The sequence below is a fragment of the Symphalangus syndactylus genome, chromosome 18 (assembly GCF_028878055.3).
Source record: "Symphalangus syndactylus isolate Jambi chromosome 18, NHGRI_mSymSyn1-v2.1_pri, whole genome shotgun sequence".
NCBI lineage: Eukaryota > Metazoa > Chordata > Mammalia > Primates > Hylobatidae > Symphalangus > Symphalangus syndactylus.
In genome coordinates, this window is record NC_072440.2 from 21118878 (window position 1) to 21145002 (window position 26125).

The following is a 26125-nucleotide window of genomic DNA, read 5'->3' on the forward strand; positions in this document are numbered from 1 at the left end:
AAGAATGTGAAAAATTAGGCAAGCTATATTATCCAGTTAATAATTGACACAAAAGCTCTGGTTTGCCATGTTCTATATTGTGGATAGGAAAGTACCATTTTGCCGTGCAGGATATATTTTTTTTAAATATAAGCATACTTAACCAATCTTTCATGGCTTCTGAGTTTTGTAGCATGCTTAAAAAGACGTTCCTTATTACAAAGTAATTTTAAATGTCCCATATTTTCTTCTAGTACTTTTATTATTTTATTGTTCAGATTTAATTTTTTGATCTGTCTGGAATTTATTTTGGTATAATGTGTAAAGTGTGGTTCCAATTTTATTTTTCTTCCAGATGGTTACCTAGTTGTTCTAACACTATTCACTGAATTCATCGTTTCTCCACTGATGTGAAATGCCACCTTCATGATATCAGAGTTTTTGTATGATACAAAAGACTAATTTTTTTTGGTCCCGATTTGAGTGGAAAGGTCTTCATGTGCACTTTTTAACTATCCCAGAGTTTGTTGTTGTTTTAAATATTTTAAAAGTTGTCTCTAACCATCAATATGATACCCAAATAAGATTTTTCTCCTCCCTTCATGAATTTGTCATTACCCAGCTCATTTTAGTTTCTTTAAGTGTACTGCACACAACCTTCAAATATTATGAACATTTCTCTCTCCCAGCTGTCACTACACCAAACTACATATGTTATATTTCCCTAAATCATCTTGCTGTGCTCTTTGCAGCTCTTCTGTAGACTGTTGATGTCTTCACCTAACGAGTTGCTCAAAAGTTCCCATAATTATTTAGGTGAGGCCTCAGAGTGAAAGCCTTTCACCACTATCCAGTTCCTCCCCGAAATGGGCATTCATCTGCATATAACAAGGACGGCTATGTTTGGGGGAAAATGACAGATTTGGAAGTACAATGGCAGTTATTTGCTGGCTCTTGAAACAATCCACCTGTTGGGGGGGGCGTCCTACACAAAATGCCAGCTGCTATTGTGGGAATGTTTTGCTATTTATTCCAACAAAATGATTCAGACAGAAAAAACAAAAAGGATCGCCCTGTACTAGGTCTTGAACCCAAAGAACTGTTTGCACAGAGATTCATCCAAGATACATCACAGCCTCCACCTCGGCAGCTGCTCTCTCAAATGTTTCCTGACTCTCCCCAAGTCAGTCTCCACGTGAGGGGAGGAGGAGGACGCTGCCAGCGATGGCGCTGCTGGCACGAAGGCTGGCCTGCGACTTCTATTTAAAAGCTGAACCAAAATACACTTGGCGTCTGTGGTCTATTTAAAACTTCAAGTTAAGACAGAGAAAAAATTACTCTCCATCCTGAATGGGCCTTGGGTGTCTCAATCACAGACAAGAGTGGCAAATGGTGAGAGTCAGAAAGTGGGAAATTAGGAACGCTGAGGGAGCACGGCCAAACTCTGAAGCCAGCATGAAAACCTGGAGGTGAAAAGAGAAGCCATGGGCAGCGGGGGAGGGGGGAAACGGGCCTGGATTCGACCTTCTAACCCAAGGCTCCATCTGCGACCCTCGCGACCAAGACCTATCGCCAAATTCAGCCACCTCTGCTCATCGCCCCTCCCCCGACTCAAGGCTTCCTCCTCAGAATCCTCGCCTCAGGGTCTTCTCCCGGACTTTAGCGAGGTGCTCAGTTCGAGGGACGCCCCAGCCCAACGGTCTCCCTTCAAGGCCCCGCTCCTCAGCGCGCTCCCTCCACAGCGCCCCTCCCTCTGTTACCCAGCTCGCCACCAGCTGGAGGCTCCCCTTCTTTTCCCGCCCCTCAGCCTTCGCCCCGCCCCCGCGCCCTGCGCCCCCTCCAGGCCACGCCCTCTGGTCCCCCAACTGTGAGCCCGCTCGTCCGCCCCCTTCGGTCTTCGCCCTGCCCCCATTGCTCCCCGCCCCGCGTCGCCCACTGTGGGCCTGTTCGCTCGCCGCCCTTTCACCCTCACCCTAGGCCCCGCCCCGGCCCCTTGGTCCTCGCCTCGCCCTCCTCGTTTGGCGCCAAACCCTGTGGTCAACTGCGCGCGGGTCTCCAGGCTCCGCGTTCTGGGCCCGAGTTAGAATCCTGTCAGCTGAGGACTGGAAAGGTCGGGCGGGGACGGAGGGGCTTCACCTTGAAAATCTCGGGGAGACTGTGGGCACGAGGAGGGTAAGTGGCAAAAACGGACAGCGTGCGAAGACTCTGAGGGGACGCTCGTTTTGAGAAGGCGCGCTTCCCTTTCTCGCTCCTTTTTGGGGTCCCTGGGCTAGTGACTTTGAGCGTTCCGCTCCGACCCCTGGGGAGGAATTTTGGTGACCTTGAGGGATTTCCAACCTCCTTATTTTCAATCGAATCAGACCTAAGTCTAGGAGAGCCCGCCTCATCCTCTTGACCAGGAAATCCGGTGTCAGGAAAACGTGCGGCGGCCGCACGGGGTCTGCCCAGGCCTCCTGCTGAGGGAGGCGTCGAGGGCCACCCGACCGCGCTGCTGCCCCCACCAGAGGGGACAGCTGGGTCGTCTTAAACCGGGGGACTGGGGAACCCTACCTTCAATCCAACCGTTCAGTCCATCGACGGCTCCTTGAGAGATGGGGGACAATCTTTTCATCACGGGGAGAAGAAATGGATGACTTTTTTTCTTCGATGGGGACAGTAAATGTGGAATTGGGGTACTCATAGCTAGCCATCTGAAGGACAGTGCCCCCGAAGATCCCATCCAAACGGTCTCGGTTGCCTTCCATCCTTTGCCGTTTGAGGTGCTGGGTGGTAGGACCCTGCTCCTGCCCTGGTATTTTTAGTTCGTTCCCTTTGTTCTAGGGTCCAACCCCTGACTTTGGTATCAAATGAGGAAATGGAATCGACCAAGAAAAATGATTATTTGGACGGCATTTTATTGTAATAAACACAATCACGCCTTGTGGATTCCTGAAATTTCTTTTTGCTTCTACAATGTTAAAAAATTTAACTGCTTATCAGCCTTAATATAATATTATGATCCACCAATTTTTTTTTTTTTTTTTATTTAGACTGAGACTCTCACTGTCGCCCAGTGGTCTCGAACTCCTGACCTCGTGATCTGCCCGTGTCGGCCTCCCAAAGTGCTGGGATTACAGGCGTGAGCCACCACGCCCGGCCCTGTGCATACATTATTTCCTTTAATTGGTGCATTCGCCGTAGAGGGAGATAGTGTTCACAGTCTAACAGGATCAGGGTTAGGTAACTTGCCCAGCCCACCATATTTTTAAATCTTAAAAAAATCATGAAACTAGTAAATACTGTGAAAGAAAGTATAGCTAATGTTCTATGAAACGAAAAGGTAGATGTTACAGGAGTACCCATTCATAATCACCAGGCAGGAAGGCATTCATCATAGATGAGGAAAATAAAATCCATTTATTGAGGACAAAGTTGGAGGTGTCAGGGAGGACACAAGGAAGAATGATATAATGTCAAGGTTCCTAGAGTATTGTTGTTAAACATAAACAAGAAAGGTTAAAAGCAATATGCGGCCGGGCGCGGTGGCTCACGCTTGTAATCCCAGCACTTTGGGAGGCTGAGGCGGGCGGATCACGAGGTCAGGAGATCGAGACCACGGTGAAACCCCGTCTCTACTAAAAATACAAAAAAAAAAAAATTAGCCGGGCGTGGTGGCGGGCGCCTGTAGTCCCAGCTACTCGGAGAGGCTGAGGCAGGAGAATGGCGTGAACCCGGGAGGCGGAGCTTGCAGTGAGCCGAGATTGCGCCACTGCACTCCAGCCTGGGCGACAGAGACTCCGTCTCAAAAAAAAAAAAGCAATATGCAATTCTAAATAACATTCAAGGCAGTAATAAAGTCATGATTAGCTGTGCAATGGAAACCAGATGATAAGTGATCACTGCTGGGGAAAGAGAAGAAACTAAATAAGCACCCCCCAATTTGCCCCTCAGGCATCTGTGTGCATGTGGGGACACACACACACACGCACACACACACATACACACACAAGAAATAATGCCACACGCCTAGCAGAAAGAAGATAGGCTGGCCTCGTCTTTCCAAGCTAAATGCTTCTCTTATTGTCCTTCTAGTCCTTGTTGACTTTGAAATGAAATCAGAGGCCCCTGGACAAAGGACTACTTCTTACATAATATTTCTTATTTTCCCAGAAGTGATTATTTTTCTGTTGCTCACTTTTCAATATGAAGGAGGATCAAGTTGTGGTGGAAGAACCAGGATTCCAAGATGAAGAGGTATGACTAGAATGTTGAAAGATATATAGACATTCGGTCATTTCACAAAAATCAAGTTCCTTCTCTGTTAGCTACTATTTTTAGAAGCTGAAAGTAGAAATAACACATAGTTATATATTGCAAATATGTAACAACTTGTTTGGCAAGGATGCTAAGATTAGCTACTTAGCAACTGGTATGAAAGTATTTTAATAACTTAACAGCTGGTATGGCCATACTGGTACCTATACACACTGATACCGAATAGCAGCCTGGTCCTAGAGGAAGGAGTTTAGGATCTGGAGGGGAAGAGGGTTGAGAAAACATATTTAAAATAGGTCAAATGTTGTTCCAGTCCTTTGGGTAAAGGTTTTAAAATTTTAGGGAGGACATGACAAAGGTAACTGGATTCCCAGCCCTTTCAATGTTGGTGCTTCTTCTAAGTAGGTGTTTGAAAAACAGTATTGATCCTTCCTCAATCTCTAGAGAAGCGGAATTTGAGGCATTTTGGAGTGACTCATAGTATTGAATTACCTCTTTAAAAGATGTGAAATAGCTGGATATGAAGAATCAAAACTTCATTTTTTCTGTTTCATCTCCTTTAGGAATCTTTGTTTCAAGATATTGACCTGTTACAGAAACATGGAATTGTAAGTAGTTTTTCAATGCTGTGTTAAATTGTCTGATTTAGGATTTCTCAACATCAACCTTGTGGACATTTGGGCCTGGATAATTCTTTGTTGCAAGGGGACGTCCTGTGCATTGTAGGGTGTTTGCAACATCCTTGGCCTCTACTCACTCACTGCATGCCAGTAGCACCCCTGCAGCTGTGACAATCAAAATGTCTCCAGACATTGCCAAGTGTATCCAGAGGACAAAATTAAGTTCTATATGTCAGGCAACTGGAATAAATGATGTTGGCAGAAATCCAGCCTTTGAATAATGACCTGGGTGGATTTCAACAGCAATCAGTTGATAGTAAAACTGTGCTGACATTACCTGTTGTAGCCCTAACATTTAATCTCTTTCAGTGGTTTTAGAAAATAGAAGCAAGAGGGCCGGGCGCGGTGGCTCAAGCCTGTAATCCCAGCACTTTGGGAGGCCGAGGCGGGTGGATTACGAGGTCAGGAGATCGAGACCATCCTGGCTAACACAGTGAAACCCCGTCTCTACTAAAAAATACAAAAAATTAGCCGGGCGTGTTGGCGGGTGCCTGTGGTCCCAGCTACTCGGGAGGCTGAGGCAGGAGAATGGCGTGAACCCAGGAGGTGGAGGTTGTGGTGAGCCGAGATCGCGCCACTGCACTCCAGCCTGGGGGACAGAGAAAGACTCCGTCTCAAAAAAAAAAAAAGAAAAGAAAATAGAAGCAAGAGAAAATCCTGGTCCTTTGGTGATGTAGTTATTTGCATTCTCCAGGGGCAGAGGAAAAAAAATCTTTAAAAATTTAAAAGAACATGTTGGTAATGAAGTTCTGTAGAAGGAAGGAGCTGAACTGAGGGGGTGAATGTGTGATAAATTTGTTAGCTTTTCCACCAACAGGCTTTTCTTTTGAATTCCTTGTTACATTGCCATGGTCTCACTAACATTCTTGGGAAATCAGGGCACAGTCAGAACATTTGGCAGCCTGCTGAGTATGTTCTACTCAGATATTTCCAGAACATTTGGCTACATGGTGGGTGGGTTCCACCTGGCAGCTTGTATAAAATTGGCATCATGGTGGAAGGAGATGGACACAGAAACACATGACATAGTATGGGAGCCTTTCAGGCTGGCATCTTATCAGTCTGCTGTGCCCATTCTTTAATTTACAGAACGTGGCTGACATTAAGAAACTGAAATCAGTAGGAATCTGTACCATCAAAGGTATACAGATGACAACAAGAAGAGCTCTATGCAATGTCAAAGGACTCTCAGAAGCCAAAGTAGACAAGATTAAAGAGGCAGCGAACAAACTAATTGTAAGCAAAATCCATTCTTTGCTGTTTTAGCTTGGAAGGGCCTTGTGAATCTTTATAGGCTTTCTCATGAAAACTAGAAATTATTGTGGGAACTGGGTTCCTGTAGATCACAGTATATTATACTCCCCATGTTAACTTTTTATCACTTCAGTTTCAAAGCAACAGCAATTGATTTCTGAAAGATGAAGGTAGGGACTAAGAGACCTGGAACACTAACGAAGGTAATTATTTTTGCCAAAACTTTTTGTCTCTCTTTATATTACTTTTTCTGGCTGTCTCTGCCTTTCCTTCTCTTTTCCTTTTTTTTTTTTTTTCTTGAGACAGAGTCTTGCTCTGTCACCAGGCCCGAGTGCAGTGGCGTGATCTCAGCTCACTGCAACCTCCACCTCCAGGGTTCAAGCGATTCTCCTGCCTCAGCCTCCTGAGTAGCTGGGACTACAGGCACACACCACCACGCCCAGCTAATTTTTGTATTTTTAGTAGAGACGAGGTTTCACCATGTTGGCCAAGATGGTCTCGATTTCCTGACCTCGTGATCTGCCTGCCCTGGCCTCCCAAAGTGCTGGGATTACAGGCATGAGCCACCATGCTCGGCCTTCATTTTTATTTTTTACCTTTCTCCTCCTCAGTTTTGTCTTGTCTCCTCAAATGTCATACCTATGGCTGTTGTGAAGCACTCAGTACCAAAGAAGTTGCTCTCTCCTGGTATAGGAGATTGATATATAGCCAATTGATAAGAGAGCACTGGGTTAGAAAAAGACCAACAGTGGTTGGGTCTACATATGCGCAGTTGAGATAGACATGACCAAGCATGTGCTCACTGAAGCAGCTGAGCTAAGCTAACCCATACTGATGCAGGGCAGGTGAGCCCCCAAATTGGGGCTTAACCTGGGAGGGTTCTTGGCTTTGCCCAAAGGTGAGCCAGTGGTGTTGGACAGCAACTTTTGTTGAAGCAGCCCAGTACAGTGCAGCAGAGGTACTGCTCCTTGCAGAGCAGGGCTACCCCATAGGCAGTGTGCCCAGAAGTAGCAGCTCAGAGGCAGTTTTGCCATTATAGTTATACCCACTTTTAATTACATGCAAATTAAGGGGCAGGGGCAGTTTATGCATAAATTTCTAGAAAAAGAGTGGTAATTTCTGGGTCATTGGGTCATTGCCATGGAAAGGGGCAGTAACTTCCAGGTGTTGCCATAGCAATGGCAAACTGACATGGCACATTGGTGGGCATGTCTTATGGAAAGTTGCTTCTGCCCTGGACCCTGTTTTAGCTAGTTCTCAATTTGATCTGGTGTCTGAGCCCCACCTCTGGAGTCAAATCCCATCTCCTACCTTACTACTTTCTAGCAGGGCCCACTGACTGTGAGGGGCCTTTGCAACTGCCAGGCTGCCAGACAAAAGCATATATACCTTTGACCCAAGCTTTTATGTAGAGCTTTTGGGAATCACTAGAGGTACCAGCTCTTGAAATAGGAAAGCAAAGAAAGGTAGTCACTAAGTCTTCCTCTTCATTTAATAGCAGGCCTCTCCATTTCTCTATTGGTATGTGAGGGTCTCAATCCCAGTGAGTCTGAGAAGCTGTCTTCACCGACAGCCATTTGGTTTCCTTCTTCAGAGGCAGTCAAGGCAGGAGAGTGATGCAAGTGGCAGTGTGATCCTGAACTTGGAGAGGACTCAACCGAACTGAATTACTCTGAACCCAGCTCAGTTGCTCTAGCTTCTGAGTATACTCAGGCAGTGTACCCACAAGTCAATTCCACAACTGCCAGAGTGTTTAAGAAAGCCCTGGAGCAGTACTCAGGGTTTGGGAAACTGCTCTATGACATTAGAGTTGTTTTCTTTGGAAATTAAATATTATTACCAAAGAAAAGAACCTCTCTCTTTCTCAAGCACCCACTACTGCACCAAGAATCTTCTCCTTTCTTAGCTTAAACTGTTTATTCTTTTTTTATATTTATTTTTTAAGAGACGGGTATCGGGCCAGGTGCAGTGGCTTACGCCTGTAATCCCAGCACTTTGGGAGGCTGAGGCGGGCGGATCATGAGGTCAGGAGTTCAAGACCAACATAGTGGCCAACATAGTGAAACCCCGTCTCTACTAAAAATACAAAAATTAGCCAGGCATGGTGGCAGGTGCCTGTAGTCCCAGCTACTTGGGAGGCTGAGACAGGAGAATCACTTGAAACTGAGAGGCGGAGGTTGCAGTGAGGCAAGATCACGCCACTACGCTCCAGCCTGGGTGACACAGCGAGACTCTGTCTCAAAAAGAAAAAAAAAGAGAGAGAGAGAAGGGTATCTCACTATGTTGCCCACCCAGTATGGGCTTGAACTCCTGGGTTCAAGTGATCCTCCTGCCTCTGCTTCTGAAGTACATGGGACTACAGGAATATGCCACTGTGCCCAGTTTTATTTATTCATTTATTTTTTATTTTTATTTTTTTTTTTGAGACGGAGTCTTGCTCTGTCGCCCAGGCTGGAGTGCAGTGGCGCAATCTCGGCTCACTGCAAGCTCCGCCTCCCGGGTTCACGCCATTCTCCTGCCTCAGCCTCTCCGAGTAGCTGGGACTACAGGCGCCCACCACCACGCCCGGCTAATTTTTTGTATTTTTAGTAGAGACGGGGTTTCACCGTGGTCTCGATCTCCTGACCTCGTGATCCGCCCGCCTCGGCCTCCCAAAGTGCTGGGATTACAAGCGTGAGCCACCGCGCCCGGCTATTCATTTATTTTTGAGACAAGGTCTCACTCTATCACCCAGGCTGGAGTACAGTGGCTCAATCACAGTTGACTGCAGCCTTGACCTCCCAGGCTGAAGCGATCCTCCCACCTCAGCCTCCTCAGTAGCTGGGACTACAGGCACATGCTACCATGTCCAGCTAATTTTTTAAAATTTCTGTGGAGGCCGGACGTGGTGGCTCACGTCTGTAATCCCAGCACTTTGGGAGGCCGAGGCAGGCGGATCATGAAGTCAGGCGCCTGTAGTCCCAGCTACTCGGGAGGCTGAGGCAGGAGAATGTCGTGAACCCAGGAGGTGGAGCTTGCAGTGAGCTGAGATCACACCACTGCACTCCAGCCTGGGCAACAGAGCGAGACTCCATCTCAAAAAAAAAAAAAAAAAAAATTTTGTGGAGATAGGGAGTCTTACTCTGTTGGCCAGGCTGGTCTTGAACTGCTGGCATCAAGCAGTCCTCCTGCCTCAGCCTCTCAAAGTGCTGGGATTACAGGTGTGAGCTACTGCACCCAGTTGTTTATTCTTAGAGATAGAGAAAGCGATTGAGAGAGAGAGACAGAAAGAAGAGAGGAGAGAAAGAAAGGAAGTTAATTTCATAGTACGGTGGTTCTAAACATTGATGTGTATCAGAATCACCTGGTGTGGCTAATAAAGAAAACAGAAGCCCAGACTTGGCTCACTCAAGTAGGATAGGACCTGGGCTTGGCTGTCCCCATTCTCCAAGTTCTCCAAAGTTTAAGAACCACAGTCATAGTATAAAACAACAAAGAGGGACACCCATTAGACTACATTGGGGCCCATTTTCACTAGTCCTCCACTGCATCAGCTATACCTTTTTAATCAGTCAATAAGTAGTATATCTACCATGTGAAAAATGTTGTCTCAAGAATAATGAAAACTGGAATTTCTGTGCCCCTTGAAACTTCCACAGCTGGAAAAAAAAAGATGCTGTTGAGTGAAACAAAGTGAATTGCTAGTAAAATACCCTCTGCTTTATGCCATAATTATATCTCATTTGGCTGGGCACGGTGGCTCACGCCTGTAATCCCAGCACTTTAGGAGGCCGAGGTGGGTGGATCACCTGAGGTCAGGAGTTTGAGACCAACCTGGCCAACATTGTGAAACCCCATCTCTACTAAAAATACAAAAAATTAGCTGGGCATGGTGGCAAGTGCCTGTAATCCCAGCTACTTGGGAGGCTGAGGCAGGAGAATCACTTGAATCCAGGAGGTGGAGGTTGCAGTGAGCCGAGATCACACCATTGCACTCCAGCCTGGGCAATAGAGCGAGACTCGGTCTCAAAAAAAAAAAATATATATATATATATATGTATATACACATATATATGTATGTATATATGTATATATGTATGTATATATGTGTATATATGTGTATATATATGTGTATATGTATATATGTGTATATGTATATATATGTATATATGTGTATATATGTGTGTGTATATATATATAAAATTTAGTTTTCACAGCTACTCTTTGAAGAAACACTGTTATCTGTTTGACCCAAAAGAGGAAGCTGAAGTACAGCAAGATTAAGTAGTTTACTCCATATCATACAACTAATAACTATTAGAGACATGATTTGAACCTAGAAAGGGCAGCTCTAAAGCCTGTGTTCCTAACCATAATCTTGTACTACCTTCAAGGACAAGTGAACTGTAGCTTATACCAAATGATGATGTTAATAATTGAGTATATCATTTTGAGCAACATTTGAAAATAAAACCATGATCTTTAAACCCTTTTTGAACATTTCCTTTTATCTTTCTGTAGGAACCAGGATTCTTGACTGCATTTGAGTATAGTGAAAAGAGAAAAATGGTTTTCCATATCACCACCGGGAGCCAGGAATTTGAGTGTGTATCTTACATTTTTTATAATCACTATGCATAATCTTTGGAATACCATGTTTCTTTTCCTCTTTCTGGTTATTTCTACTATAAGTAGTAGAAGTAGCTTCTTCATTTGAAGTTTGGGTTTGTTTGTCTTTTTTTTCTAAATGATAACTGAAACAAATTCTAGACTGCTTGGAGGAGCAAGATTAAATGTCTTACAAAATTCAGACACAAAATCTAGTTTCTGAATCAGCCAATATTAATCTCAAACCACTTTTAAAAATCAGTTTAACTTTTCATTTACTTTCCTTCTCCATATGAAGGAGGTTTCATTGCATATTTTGGGTTTACTCAAAAAGCAATTGTTAGATTAAATATTTCAGAAATATTGCAGTTATTTTTGCTCTTCTGCAGGAGAAGTTTTAACATCCCTTTTTATTTACTATTTTATGATCCGCAAGACATATCATCTACTCAATGCAAGTTTACTAAAATGTGGGTTTTTTCTCCCTACTTTACTAGAAAGAATTAGTGTTTCATGTTTCACAGCAGTGCCCAAGAGCAATTAGAACAAAAGCAGTATTTCCTCTAAGTATTTCTCAAAACCCTGGCCTCACAAGATACATTAAGAAAAAAAGGATTTCATAGTCAAATATACCTCCACTTGAATGTCTAATCGATAGCTCAGACTTTACAGGTCCAAAAATCAAACTTCTGACCTTTGCCCCAAATCTGCTTCTCCCAGTCTCCCTCATCTTAGATCTATCTCTTTCCTGATCCTCTGACCTAAAACCTGGGTGTTATCCTTGACATCTTTTTTCTCTCACACACCCTAACTCTAACCCATTAACAAATCCTGTCTGTTCTACTTTCAAAATATATTTAGTCAGAACAAACCTCCCAGTTTCGTCAACAAATAAATTACAAGGAGGAAAAAAGAGATGGAGTCAGGGAGAAGACCTATAGATTAAAGAGATTTAAAAGACATATCACCGGCTGGGTGCGGTGGCTCCAGCCTGTAATCCCAGCACTTTGGGAGGCCGAGGAGGGCGGGTCACGAGGTCAGGAGATCGAGACCATCCTGGCTAACACGGTGAAACCCCGTCTCTACTAAAAATATGAAAAAAATTAGCCAGGCGTGGTGGTGGGTACCTGTAGTCCCAGCTACTCAGGAGGCTGAGGCAGGAGAATGGCGTGAACCCGGGAGGCGGAGCTTGCAGTGAGCCGAGATCGGGCCACTTCACTCCAGCCTGGGGGACAGAGCAAGACTCCGTCTCAAAAAAAAAAAAAAAAAAAAAAAGACATATCACCTGGCCAGGTGCAGTGGGTGACACCTGTAATCCCAGCACCTTGGGAGGCCAAGGCTGGAGGTGGGGAGGGGATCTCTTGAGATCATCCTAGCGACACCTGTAATCCCAGCACCTTGGGAGGCCAAGGCTGGAGGTGGGGAGGGGATCTCTTGAGATCATCCTAGCGACCTTGTCTCTACAAAAAAATAAAAATAAAAATAAAAAATAAAATTAATTAGCTGGGTGTGATCGTGCACACCTGTAGTTCTAGCTACTCAGGAGTCTGAGATAGAAGGATAGCTAGAGCCCAGGAGGTTGAGGCTGAGGCTCTAGTGAGCCATGATCATGCCACTGCACTCTAGCCTGGGTGACACAGAGAGAAACCTTGTCTGAAAAAAAAAAATTAAGGAATTACTAAATTTAAGTGTGATAGTGGGAATATGGTTGTTAAAGATGAGAGTCTTCGTCTTTTAGGGATACATACTGAAATATTTATAATGAAATGATATGTTGCTTAGTATATGCTTAAAATAATATGGGAAGGGAGGCAAATGGTTAGTGGTCTGTATGAAAAAAGATTTACTGGCTGGGTGTGGTGGCTCACGCCTGTAATCCCAATACTTTGGGAGGCCGAGGCGGGCAGATCACAAGGTTGGGAGATCAAGACCATCCTAGTCTAACTCGGTGAAATCCCGTCTCTACTAAAAATACAAAAAATTAGCCGGGCGTGGTGGCGGGTGCCCGTGGTCCCAGCTACTCGGGAGGCTGAGGCAGGAGAATGGCGTGAACCCAGGAGGCGGAGCTTGCAGTGAGCCGAGATCGCGCCACTGCACTCCAGCCTGGGCGACAGAGCGAGACTCTGTCTCAAAAAAAAAAAAAAAAAAAAAAAGAAAAAATTTACCCTGAGTTCATAGTTGACAATTGTTGGAGCTGAGTGATACACATGATGGTTCATTATTTTTTTCTACATTTGTTTATGCTTGATATTTTCTATAATAAAAGATTAATATATATTATTTTTATGTGTATATGTGTGTGTGTACATAGGGAGTGAGAATATAATTCAACTATTTCTTACCACCTCTACTGTTACCTCACTGGACTAAACTACCACCTATTAATATCTCCCCTGGATTATTATAATAACCTCTAATTAACCTCCCTCCTTGAGACCTTGCCCCTACTGTTGTTTTTTTTTAATTCACGAAAGAGCCAGAATGGTCACTTTAAAACATAGGTTAGGCTGGAATGCAGTGGCTCATAACACCCTGATGATTCCCCCCTCACTCAGAAAAAAAGCCAAAGTCCTCTCCAATCTCTAATATTTCACTTTTTAGTTTTCTATGTACCAGCCATAGTGACCTCTTTGCTATTCCCAGAACATGTCAGATACACTCCTGCATCAGGGCCTTTGCACTTTGTGTTGCCTCTGCCTACCATACTCTTTCCTCTTAGATCTACATGGCTTGCTGTCATCTCTTTCAGGTCTTGGCAAAAATGTCCACGTCTCAATGAGAACTTCTCTGATCACTTTATTTGACAACATACCCTCCTCACTTTCATACTCTGTCTTCCTTGTCCCCTTTCCTGGCCTTATTTTTATCCATACCATTTAATAACATCTGACGTACTACATATTTTACTTATTTGTGTTTATTTTTTATTTTATTTATTTATTTATTTTTCAGACAGAGTCTTGCTCTGTCACCTAGGCTGGAGTGCAGTGGCACGATCTCAGCTCACTACAACCTCTGCTGCCCAGGTTCAAGCGATTCACCTGCCTCAGCTTCCTGAGTAGCTGGGATTACAGGTGCCCGCCATCACGCCCAGCTAATTTTTGTACTTTCAGTAGAGACAGGGTTTCAGCATTTTGCCAGGCTGGTCTTGAACTCCTGATCCCATGATCCACCCGCTTCAGCCTCCCAAAGTGCTGGGATTACAGGTGTGAGCTACCAGTGCCTGGCCTATTTGTGTTTATTATCTAATCTCTCACTAGATTGTAAGCTTCGTGAGAGAAAAAATTTCTCTCTTTTGTTCTCTAGTTTATCCCAAGTGCACAAAACAATCCTAGTATAAACCAGGTGTGCAATAAATATTTGTTGAATGACTAAATGAATGAATAAACAAAAGTGAATAAGTTTGAGGAGTACGATATACTATATATTCTTCTTGAAGATTCACAGTGCACACTAGCCTGTGAAATCCTGCAGTGATACAAAACACCTGTTTTGGCAGGGCGCAGTGGCTCACATCTGTAATCCCAGCACTTCGGGAGGCCAAGATGGGTGGATCACCTTAGTCAGGAATTCTAGACCAGCCTGGCCAACATGGTGAAACCCTGTCTCTACTAAAAAATACAAAAATGGCCAGGCGAGGTGGCTCACACCTTTAATCCCAGCATTTTGGGAGGCCGAGGTGGGTGGATCACTTGAGATCAGGAGTTCAAGACTGGCCTGACCAACATGGAGAAACCCCATCTCTACTAAAAATACAAAAAATTAGCCAGGCGTGGTGGCATGTGCCTGTGGTCGCAGCTACTCTGGAGGCTGAGGCAGGAGAATCGCTTGAACCCGGGAGATGGAGGTTGTAGTGAGCCGAGATCATACCACTGCACTCCAGCCTGGGCAATAGAGTGAGACTCAGTCTCAAAAGAAAAAAAGAAAAAGAAAAAGAAAACACCTGTTTAACCCAGCATCATCCCAGACTTTTAAAATCACAGACCCTTTTTTCAAGTAAAGTTAAGGAAGAGGCTTGGGGAAATCCTATCCCTAGGCAAATTGGTCAAAATGAGGTTGATCAACAAAACACTTGATTCAAATGACAACCTGATTTTCTTTAGTTACTCTACCACATGGTGGTCTAAGAACCACTGATCTAAAGAAATAATTACTGTTACTGTGAGTTTTCTGGTGCCCTTGATGTTTGCTCTTGAGAACAGAAAAGATCATTCAGGAGGTAGGTTTTTTTGTTGTTGTTTGTTTGCTTTTGAGACAGAGTCTTGCTCTGTCGCCCAGGCTGGAGTGCAGTGGCATGATCTCGGCTCACTGCAACCTCCTCCTCCCGGGTTCAAGCAATTCTGCCTCGGCCTCCTGAGTAGCTGGGACTACAGGTGCATGCCACCACACCGGGCTAATTTTTGTATTTTTAGTAGAGACAGAGTTTCACCATGTTGGCCAGGCTGGCCTGGAACTCCTGACCTCAGATGATCCACTTGCCTCGGCCTCCCAAAGTACTGGGATTACAGATGTGAGCCACTGCACCCAGCCAGGAGCTATGTTTTAAAAAATTAATATTTAATTAATTAAAATATTATACATTTTCCCTTAAGCTTTAAGTCCCTTTACAAATCTAGCACATTTTAAGGGAGCTTTTATAACAAGATTAACTAAATTCTCTTAAACATTTTAATTATGTTTATACATTTAGTGTATTGTATTTTCTTTAAGAACTTCATTTGTCGGCCAAGTGCGGTGGCTCACGCCTGTAATCCCAACACTTTGGGAGGCTGAGGCGGGTGGATCACAAGGTCAGGAGTTCAACACCAGCCTGGCCAAGATGGCAAAACGTTGTCTCTACTAAAAATACAAAAATTAGCCGGGCATGATGGCGAGTGCCTGTAATCCCAGCTACTCGGGAGGCTGATGCAGAGAATTGCTTGAACCCAGGAGGCAGAGGTTGCAGTGAGCCGAGATCTATCCCCAAAAAAAAAAAAGTATAGTGAGTTGTAGGCACCCTTAAATGTTCAAATACTATTTATAAAATTAGTTGTTATCAGCTTGAAAATTGAAGGAATGTACCATTTAATCAGTCAGAGGCCAATCCATTACAAAAAGTTCAAATTATCTTAAACGTTAAGTCTCAAATAGCAAATATGCACAGGTTATTACCAAATTTATTTATTTATATTCTATTTTATTTTTTGAGACATAGTCTCACTCTGTCACCCAGGCTAAAATGCAGTGGCTCCATCACGGCTCACTGCAGCCTGAGTAGATGGGACTGCAGGTGCAGGCCACCATACCTGGCTAATTTTTGTATTTTTTTGTAGAGACTGGGTTTCGCCATGTTATCCAGGCTGGTCTTGAACTCCCAGGCTCGGGCGATCCACCTGCCTCGGCCTCCCAGAGTGCTAATATTACAGACATGAGCCACCATGCCCATATTGCCAAATTTAATATGAAAATAGTAATCTATGGGTTTGATTTGTGTCTCTATTTTTAAATCTCCCTATATTTAAAAACACTATTTCTACACTTAATTCTAAATTTTCTTGAGTCTCAAAAAGGAAACAATTGTACTATCCCAAATAATTTGGGGTATCCTCACAGGTAAATTTTGGGGTTACCTTTTCAGCTGATTGAGATTACATATCAACCAGAAATTTTGTCTGGGATTTTCCAGAGGTATAGCTTTCCAGGGTAATTTTTCTCAGGAAGAAGAGGGACAAATAAAGCTTTCTTTAATAGTTGCTAGCCCAACCACCATGGCACACGTTTACCTATGTAACAAACCTGCATATCTGGCACATGTACCCCTGAATTTAAAATAAAAGCTGAAGAAAAAAGTAGTTGCTGGGCCTATAAGATTTCCAAGTGTATTCCCTCCAAATGGGTTGATCACTTAGCCCATGTCCTTTAGATTTAAGTTGTGCAGGTCACTATCTAGATTTTTCTTTTCCTTATTGAAGTCTGCAGCCCTCACTAAATTTGTGGATAACTTCCAACATTGTTTCAATTTACATTGAAATTGCTCTCTTAAACTATGTAAATGTAAATCTATTGGATTATCTATATATCTTAAATTTTTGTCAGACCTGTGATCACATCCCAAAAAATCGTGTTAATAGACTACATACAAGGTTTTTAAAGTGCCCCTACCAGGTCTTAGCACAATTAACACAATTAATATGTGTTGCATTTAATGAATGAATGAGATCATGACTTAAATTTAGGCCTTTTCATATCCAGAACTTTACATGCACTACAACATTGGGTTACCAATTAAATGTGTGCTGTCAAAATCTGACACTCTTCTAACTGCTAGCATTACCTACAACATCTTTGAACATTTACTATTCTGACATGTTCTCCATAAAATTTGGTTTATGTGAGATAACCTGACCATAATGACAATCACTGGATTTTCCTAATATCTGTTTTTCATATGTTTTTCAGTATATTAAAAACTGAAGCCAGGCATGATGGCTCATATCTATAATCCCAGAACTTTGGAAGGCCAAGGTGGGCAGATCTCTTGAGCCTCAGGAGTTTGAGACCAGCCTGGGCAACATAGCAAGACCCCAGCCGTACAAAAAATAAAAAATTAGCCCTGTGTCAGGCGACAGAACAAGATCCTGTCTCAAAAAAGAAAAAGAAAAAACATTGAAAATTCAATTGACTTTAGAAACATAGTTCCAGCACAATATTAAATACCCAATTAATAACTAAGATGGGCTGGGCATGGTGGCTTATGCCTGTAATCCCAGCACTTTGGGAGGCCAAGGCGGGCGGATCACCTGAGGTCAGGAGTTTGAGACCAAACTGGCCAATATGGTGAAACCCCGTTTCTACTAAAAATACAAAAATTAGCCTGGTGTGGTGGCAGGCACCTGTAATCCCAGCTACTCGTGAGGCTGAGGCAGGAGAATCTCTTGAACCTGGTAGGTGGAGGCTGCAGTGAGCCAAGATCACGCCACTGCACTCCAGCCTGAGCGACAGAGCAAGACTCCATCTCGAAAAAAATAATAATAATAATTAAGACAATCTATAAGTCCAATTCGATTCTAAAGACTAGTAAGACATAAGGCCTTGCTAACCCATTTAATATTTTTTAAGTTTTTTCTTAAAATAATTTTTTATTATTATTTTTTAAGCATACAGCATGCAATATTCCCAGGTTCCATTTACTATTGAAGTAAGAACGATAGGGCTTATCATTTGTTTTGCTGATCCACTTGCCCATACACAATAGAACCTGTGATCTGAGCAAGTGGCATGCTATTTGTTCAGCCAAGAATTGCTGTTCATGTTCTGTAAATAGATAGGTAGATGATAGAATAGATGATAGATAGATAGATAGATACATAGATAGATAGGAAGGATACTAATGATATGAATACTTTCTCCTCTCTTAATATTTCTATTTCTGTTCCTGTTACTAATGCTTTCTTTCTATTTCCAGTAAGTTGCTAGGAGGTGGAATTGAAAGTATGGCAATTACAGAAGCTTTTGGAGGTAGGTAGAACCTTAATATTTTGTTAAATGAAATATTATACACACACACACACACACATCTATGTGTATACATACACATATAATTAAACAACAAATAATAAACTGTAACTATTTTGGAACTTATAAAATCTCAATTATCATAACATGAGATCATTCTGTACTGCAATGAAAATATATACGAACATTAGCAGATGGGTCTTATTGACACTTTTCATCTTTTATTTGTGATTCCTATAGAAGATAGATTTTTTTTTTTTTTTTTTTTGAGACGGAGTCTCACTCTGTCACCCAGGCCCAGGCTAGAGTGCAATGGCGTGATCTCGGCTTACTGCAAGCTCCGCCTCCCGGGTTCACGCCATTCTCCTGCCTCAGCCTCCCGAGTAGCTGGGACTACAGGTGCCTGCCACCACGCCCAGCTAATTTTTTTGTATTTTTATTGGAGATGGGGTTTCACCGTGTTAGCCAGGATGGTCTTGATCTCCTGACCTCAGCCTCCCAAATTGCTGGGATTACAGGCGTGAGCCACTGTGCCCAGCTGATAATAGATTTTTTTTCACTTATTTGTTCAAAAGGTAATTGAATAATGAGGCTGATTTTATTTCTAGGCAATTAATGTTCCATGAACATAGAGACTAGATTCTCTCTTCCCTGATTATATCCTCTATTTTTTTTTTAAATAATAGATACAGGGTCTTGCTATGTTGCCCAAGATGGTCTTGAACTCCTGGACTCAAGCAATCCTCCCACTTTGACCTCCCAAAGTATTGGGATTACAGGCATGAGCCACTGTACCCGTCCTATCCTCTACTTTTAAAAAGCAATTCATGCATAGCTACCCTGTGTATCACATCTGGGAATTCCAGTATTTGCTGTCCTTGGAGAACTAAATCTGTTTTTTGTTTTTTTTTTTCTGTTGACTTGGGCACTAAATCTGGTTTTCATTATTTCTGTCGACTCAGTCTTAGTGGCTTACCTTCTTCTGTATTTATTGGTGTTTCTGAGCTTATTGTTTGATTTTAATCTGTGAAAGTTCAATGGACCTGGATTAGTAAGTAGGAAAGTTTTCCTCCAGAAAGAATTTGCTTTTGCTGGTAGCTAGGGGATGGCACCAGTTTAAGACTACTTCAGCTCCCCTTTAAGGACCTCAGTTCAGTAGGGGAACCCCAGGCTTTCTTTCCTGTGGTAGGATCTTTCTCTTCTTTTCTATTTATTTATTTATTTATTTATTTATTTATTTAGAGATGGAGTCTTGCTCTGTCTTCCAGGCTGGAGTGCAGTGGTGCCATCTCGGCTCACTGCAACCTCTGCCTCCAGGGTTCAAGCAATTCTGCCTCAGCTTCCTGTGTAGCTGGGATTATAGGCAACTGCCACCACGCCTGGCTAATTTTTTTTTTTTTTTTTTTGGAGATGGAGTCTTGCTCTGTCACCCAGGCTGGAGTGCAGTGGCCTGATCTCAGCTCACTGCAACCTCGGCCTCCCAGGTTCAAGCAATTCTCCTGCCTCAGCCTCCCAAGTAGCTGGGACTACAGGTACACGCCGCCACACCCAGCTAATTTTTTATTTTTTAGTAGAGATGGCATTTCACCATGTTGCCCAGGCTGGTCTCGAACTCCTGAGCTCATGCAGTCTGCCCGCCTCGGCCTCCCAAAGTGCTAGGATTACAGGCATGAGCCACCATGTCCAGCTAATTGTTGTATTTTTGGTAGAGATGGGGGTTTCACCATGTTTGCCAGGCTGGTCTCGAACTCCTGACCTCAAGTGATCCATTCATCTCATCCTCCCAAACTGCTGGGATTACAGGTGTGAGTCACTGCACTTTACCCCAGGTGGTAGGGTCTTAAGCTTTCTTTTTTTCTTTTTTTTTTTTTTTGAGACGGAGTCTCGCTCTGTTACCCAGGCTGGAGTGCAGTGGTGCGATCTCGGCTCACTGCAAGCTCCGCCTCCTGGGTTCACGCCATTCTCCTGCCTCAGCCTCCTGAGTAGCTGGGACTACAGGCGCCCACCACCACACCTGGCTAATTTTTTGTAGTTTTAGTAGAGATGGGGTTACACCGTGTTAGCCAGGATGGTCTCAATCTCCTGACCTTGTGATCCACCCGCCTCAGCCTCCCAAAGTGCTGGGATTACAGGCATAAGCCACCGCGCCCGGCCTTAAACTTTCATTTATATGACTGTTACTAAGGAAAACTTGGTTTAAATTAATTTATATTAAACAAATAAGGCCGGGCGTGGTGGCTCACGCCTGTAATCCCAGCACTTTGGGAGGCTGAGGTGGGAGGATCACCTGAGTTCAGGAGTTTGAGACCAGCCTGGCCAATATGGTGAAACCCCAACTCTACTTATAATACAAAAACTAGCCGGGTGTGGTGACAGGCACCTGTAATCCCAGCTACTCAGGAGGCTGAGTCGGGAGAATCACTTGAACCCAGGAGGCAGAGGTTGCAGTGAGCCGAGATCGTGCCACTGCACTCCAGCCTGAGTGACAGAGCAAGACTCCGTCTCAAAAAAAAAATAAAAAATAACACCCGAGATACTTTATAAGTAAGATTTGCCAGTTGGAAAAGAAAAAGAAAAGAGTAATATTCTGAAGCCATGTTTTATTCTTTATGAAAATATCAGGAAATTATGCATTTTTAAAATCTTTTTTTCTGTATTTCACAGAATTTCGTACTGGAAAAACCCAGCTCTCTCATACCCTCTGTGGTAAGGATATATAACAACAATAACAATAATAATCATAGCTATTACTTATCAAACATCTACTATGTGCCTGATGCTCTAATCTCATATAATCTGAACATACTTGCAAGGAAACTAAAACACAGGCAGATTAAGTAAACTGCCCGTGGTTATACAGCTGGTCTTTGAATGTGTGATCCTTGAGGTGATGTATGTGCTGCACTATGAACACCTGAGTAGAAATAGAGAGAAGTTGAATGGGTATATGAATGTGTTGGTGAGGAGTCCACTGTCTCAATTTTTCCCATTCCATCTTTTCTATATCTTTTTTAGAAGAGTGACACAAAATCTATTGAGTCCTAGAATCTTTCACTTTCCATGGCATAAAGTTGGCCCTAAGACAGACTTAAAAACAAAATTGTTTTAAACAAAACAACCAAAGATATCTCCTTTTCCACAAATACACTACTGTGCATTTCTTTGAGCTATGGAGAAGGAACTTGGCAAAGTGGTTAAGAAAGGAGTTCTGGAATCAAAATGCTGGACTTCAATCCTGGTTCTGTCATTAGTAGCTGTGTGACCTTGGGAAAGTTGTTCTACTTCTCTAATTTCCCCCACCAATAAAATTGAAATAACGACAGTGCCAAATCTTAGGATTGTTTTGAAAAGTAAATGAAATAATGTATGTACCTGGTATAAAGTAGCTCCTTAGTGTTAACTACTACTACATAAAAAGTAATTGCAGTCAAGCGTGGTGGCTCACACATGTAATCCCAGCACTTTGGGAGGCCAAGGCGGGAGGATCTCCCCAAGTCAGGAGTTTGAGACCAGCTTGGTCAACATGGTGAAACCCTGTCTCTACTAAAAAATACAAAAATTAGCTGGGCCTGGTTGAACGTGCCTGTAATCCCAGCTACTGGGGAGGCTGAGGTCGGAGAATCACTTGAACCCGGGAGGCAGAGGTTGCCGTGGGCCGAGATTGTGCCACTGCACTCCAGCCTGGGCAACAAAGTGAGACCTGTCTCAAAAAAAAAAGTAAATGCATTTTTAAAATTTGACATACATTAATTGAAAGGTAACTTAAATTAGTTATATAGCATAAATTATATTTGTGACTATTTCTTTTTTTTTTTTTTGAGACAGAGTCTCGCTCTGTCACCCAAGTTGGAGTGCAGTGGCGCGATCTCAGCTCACTGCAACCTCCGCCTCCCAGGTTCAAGCGATTCTCCTGCCTCAGTCTCCTGGGTAGCTGGGATTACAGGCACGCACCACCATGCCCGGCTAATTTTTGTTTTTTGTATTTTCAGTAGAGACGGGGTTTCACCATGTTGATGAGGCTGGTCTCAAACTCCTGACCTCATGATCTGCTCACTCGGCCTATTTGTGACTTTTCTTTCTTTTTTTTCTTTTTTCTTTCTTTCTTTTTTTTTTTTGAGATGGAGTCCTGCTCTGTCACCCGGGCTGGAGTGCAGTGGCATGATCTCAGCTCACTGCAACCTCCGCCTCCTGGGTTCAAGCAATTCTCCTGCCTCAGCCTCCAGAGTAGCTGGGATCACAGGCATGCACCACCACACCTGGCTTATTTTTGTATTTTTAGTAGAGACAGGGTTTTACCATGTTGGTCAGGCTGGTCTTGAACCCTTGACCTCAAATGATCCACCCACCTTGGCCTCCCAAAGTGCTGGGATTACAGGCATGAGCCACCACGCCCGGCCATATTTGTGACTATTTCTTGTAGAAAGAAATTTAGTAGGTTGGGCGCGGTGTCTCAAGCCTGTAATCCCAGCACTTTGGGAGGCCGAGGTGGGCAGATCACGAGGTCAGGAGATCAAGACAATCCTGGCCAACATGGTGAAACCCCATCTCTACTAAAAGTACAAAAATTAGCTGGGCATGGCAGTGCGTGCCTGTAGTCCCAGCTACTTGGGAGGCTGAGGCAGAAGAATTGCTTGAACCCGGAAGGCGGAGATTGCAGTGAGTCGAGATTGCGCCACTGCACCCCAACCTGACAACAGAGCTAGACTCGTCTCAAAAAAAAAAAAAAAAAAGAAAAAAGAAAAGAAAAGAAAAAGAAAGTTAGTAATATTTAAATTTTATTTCCATTCTTTGGGAGAACTTTCACGAATATCTTCCATTGTGAAAGATAGTGAAATTATTTGTTGAATTACAACTATGCTGGCAGAATACTTATAGTTTCACACTGGTTAAGTAATATGAAAATATATCATGTTGTTTAGAAACGAAAGGATCATGACTCTGCAAAATGTACTAAAGAGTTGCAACAGTAGATTCCATGTGTATTTTATATAGTCATTTGTACAAAGTTTATTCACTCCTATTAATATAAATTTTTAATTGCTTCCTAGTGACAGCTCAACTTCCAGGAGCTGGTGGCTACCCAGGAGGAAAGATTATCTTCATTGATACAGAAAATACTTTGTAACCTTTTTATTTAAAGTTGCTAACATAATAGTGTGATATAGGAATGTTACCGCTAAAGAGTTTGTCTGAGATATACAATCTTTGTAGTCATTCCATAAACCAGTAGTAATGAGACAAATCAAAGGGAAAACAATTACTGGTTAAGTTCTCAAATCACCTTTTATTTAATGAGGTTTCACTTCTTCATATGGGTTTATGAGACAAAACAAATACATGAGAGGAAATTATATCATCTTCATTTTTAATCCTCTTACTTCTCTAAAGATTTTGCTTAAATAGTTAGAAAAAATATTTTTTTTTTTTTTTGAGGGAATCTCCCTGTTGCCCAGGCTGGAGTCCAGTGGGGTGATCTCGGCTCACTGCAACCTCCATCTCTTGGGTTCACCAATTCTCCTGCCTCAGCCTACTGAGTAGCTGGGATTACAGATGTGTGCCACCACACCTGGCTAATTTTTTTGTATTTTTAGTAGAGACGGGGTTTTGCCATGTTGGCCAGGCTGGTCTGGAACTCCTGACCTCAGGTGATCCGCCTGCCTCGGCCTCCCACAGTGCTGGGATTACAGGGGTGACCCACTGAGCCTGGCTGAAAGATTATTGACTCACTGAAAGTCATAGTACCAAATGAAGGGAAAGGTAGGAAGAGGGTGAAAGTTCATAAGGAAAACAGGCAGAACCTGTTTGGGTAACACAAAGAATTGCAGTTTAATTAAAGTGTAAGATATTCCAGGATATGGGCTAGAAAGATGATTGGGATCTTAGACATGAAAGGCTTTGAAACAAGATAGTGGGTGTAAACTGGATACTTTAGCAATATTCTAGGCAAGTAATGAGAACTTGATCTAGGTTGGAACTGGTAAGAATAAAAAGAAAAGGAAAAGAAGTATTAGAGAGGAAAATTGATAGGACTTGATGGCTGTATTTGGTAGACAAAGGAAAGATAGGTTTGAGAAACCGCTCAGGTTTTTTGTCTAAATACTAGGAGAATAGTTATGTGATGCTAACAGTAGAACTGGAAAGATCATGTTTCAGAGAAAAGGTGATGTTTCATTTTAATGTACTAATTTTACTTTTTTTTTTGAGACAGGATCTTTCTCCATCACCCAGGCTGGAATGCAGTGGTGCATTCTCAACTCACTGCAACCTCAGCTTCCCAAGTAGCTAAGTTTACAAATGTGCACCACCACACCTGGCTAATTTTTGTATTTTTAGTACAGATGGGGTTTCGCCATGTTGGCCAGGCTGGTTTTGAACTCCTGACCTCAAGTGATCCACCCACCTCGGCCTCCCAAAGTGCTGGAATTACAGGCATGAGCCATCACGCCCGGCCTAATTTTTTTCTTCTTTTGAGACAGGGTCTTGCTCTGTTGCCCAGGCTGGAGTGCAGTGGCCCAATTACACTCACCGCAGACTCAAACTCCCAGGGTCAAGTGATCCTCCCACTTCAGCCTTCAGAGTAGCTAGAACTACAGACACATACCACCACGCCTGGCTAATTTTTTTTTTTATCTTTTGTAGAGACCAGGTTTCACCACGTTGCCCAGGCTGATCTCCAACTCCTGGGCTCAAGTGATCTGCCTGCCTTGGCCTCCCAAAGGACTGGGATTACAGAAATGAACCACTGCACCCAGCCTTCATTTTAATGTATTGAATATGATGTACATGAGGATATCCAGATGGCACTTGGAAATACTGAATTCAGCTTGAGAACGGGGTAGGCCCAGAAATATGGGCGAATTAACCAAGTGGGAAAGAGAACTTATAGAGAAAGAAGAGAGGAGAATTGAGAACATAACTTTGAGGTATGTTTATATTTAGGAAGAGGACTAAAATGAGAAACCCAGAGACAGAGGAAGTAGAAGGAAATCTGGTTGTAAAAGTCAAGCAAAAGGAAAGTTTCAAGACAATAAGAGTTGTCAGCAATGTTACGCACACACGGATTTTGAGGATACAGCCTGAGAAAGATCACTATAAGTTCAAAATTAGGAGTTCAAGCGAACATTTGCCATAGGGTGATGTGATAGAAGCTTTATGTAAACAAACAATAAGGGAGGGAGGCAGTATGAAATTGACCAATGAAAGGAAGAAGGCTAGGCACCGTGGCTCACGCCTGTAATCCCAGCACTTTGGGAGGCTGAGGCGGGTGGATCACCTGAGGTCAAGAGTTCGAGACCAGCCTGACCAACATGGAGAAACCCTGTCTCTACTAAAAATACAAAATTAGCTGGGCGTGGCGGCACATGCCTGTAATCCCAGCTACTCAGGAGGCTTAGGCAGGAGAATCGCTTGACCTGGGAGGCGGAGGTTGCGGTGAGCCGAGATCGTGCCATTGCACTCCAGCCTGGGCAACAAGAGGGAAACTCCGTCTCAAAAAAAAAAAAAAAAAAAAAAAAAGGAAGAAAAAATATACTAGTTTGAGGAGGTATTGAGAGGAAATTCTTTTTAATAACAAAGAAGACCTACGCACATTTGTAAGGCTGTTCACAGTGAAGCCCCAGCCTGCCCCTCCAAGCTCAGTACTCACCATTGCCACTATTAGAGGCAAAGAGATGAATCTGTTTTAGTCCATCCCATTGCCTGTAAACATACTTTGTTATCAAAATTTGCACGTATGTCTAGTCTCACTCCAGTGATCCCAGCACTTCGGGAAGCCAAGGCAGGAAGATCACTTGAGGCCAGGTGTTCAAGATCAGCCTGGGCAGCATAGTGTCTCTACAAAATAAATTTTAAATTAGCCAGGTGTGGTGGCTATAAAT

The 26125-nt window shown here is 43.2% G+C and overlaps 1 protein-coding gene across 6 annotated transcripts in view; it reads left to right on the forward strand.

Moving 5' to 3' along the window:
• The first annotated feature begins 578 nt into the window (after positions 1 to 578).
• The window catches only part of DMC1 (DNA meiotic recombinase 1), a 56355-nt gene continuing 30808 nt past the window's right edge, over positions 579 to 26125 (forward strand). For 2 of the 6 annotated variants that reach the window (XM_055253216.2, XM_063623094.1), the window contains exons 1-8: positions 579 to 2151; positions 4129 to 4212; positions 4797 to 4841; positions 6003 to 6149; positions 10668 to 10750; positions 18199 to 18251; positions 20913 to 20954; positions 23297 to 23369. In XM_055253216.2, coding sequence (XP_055109191.2) covers positions 4162 to 4212; positions 4797 to 4841; positions 6003 to 6149; positions 10668 to 10750; positions 18199 to 18251; positions 20913 to 20954; positions 23297 to 23369 — 494 coding nt within the window. In that variant the 5' untranslated portion in view covers positions 579 to 2151; positions 4129 to 4161. Of the gene's footprint in view, positions 2152 to 4128; positions 4213 to 4796; positions 4842 to 6002; positions 6150 to 6300; positions 6371 to 10667; positions 10751 to 18198; positions 18252 to 20912; positions 20955 to 23296; positions 23370 to 26125 lie in introns of those variants that run through there. The other 4 variants (XM_063623093.1, XM_055253219.2, XM_063623095.1 and 1 more) reach the window with 4 other exon arrangements.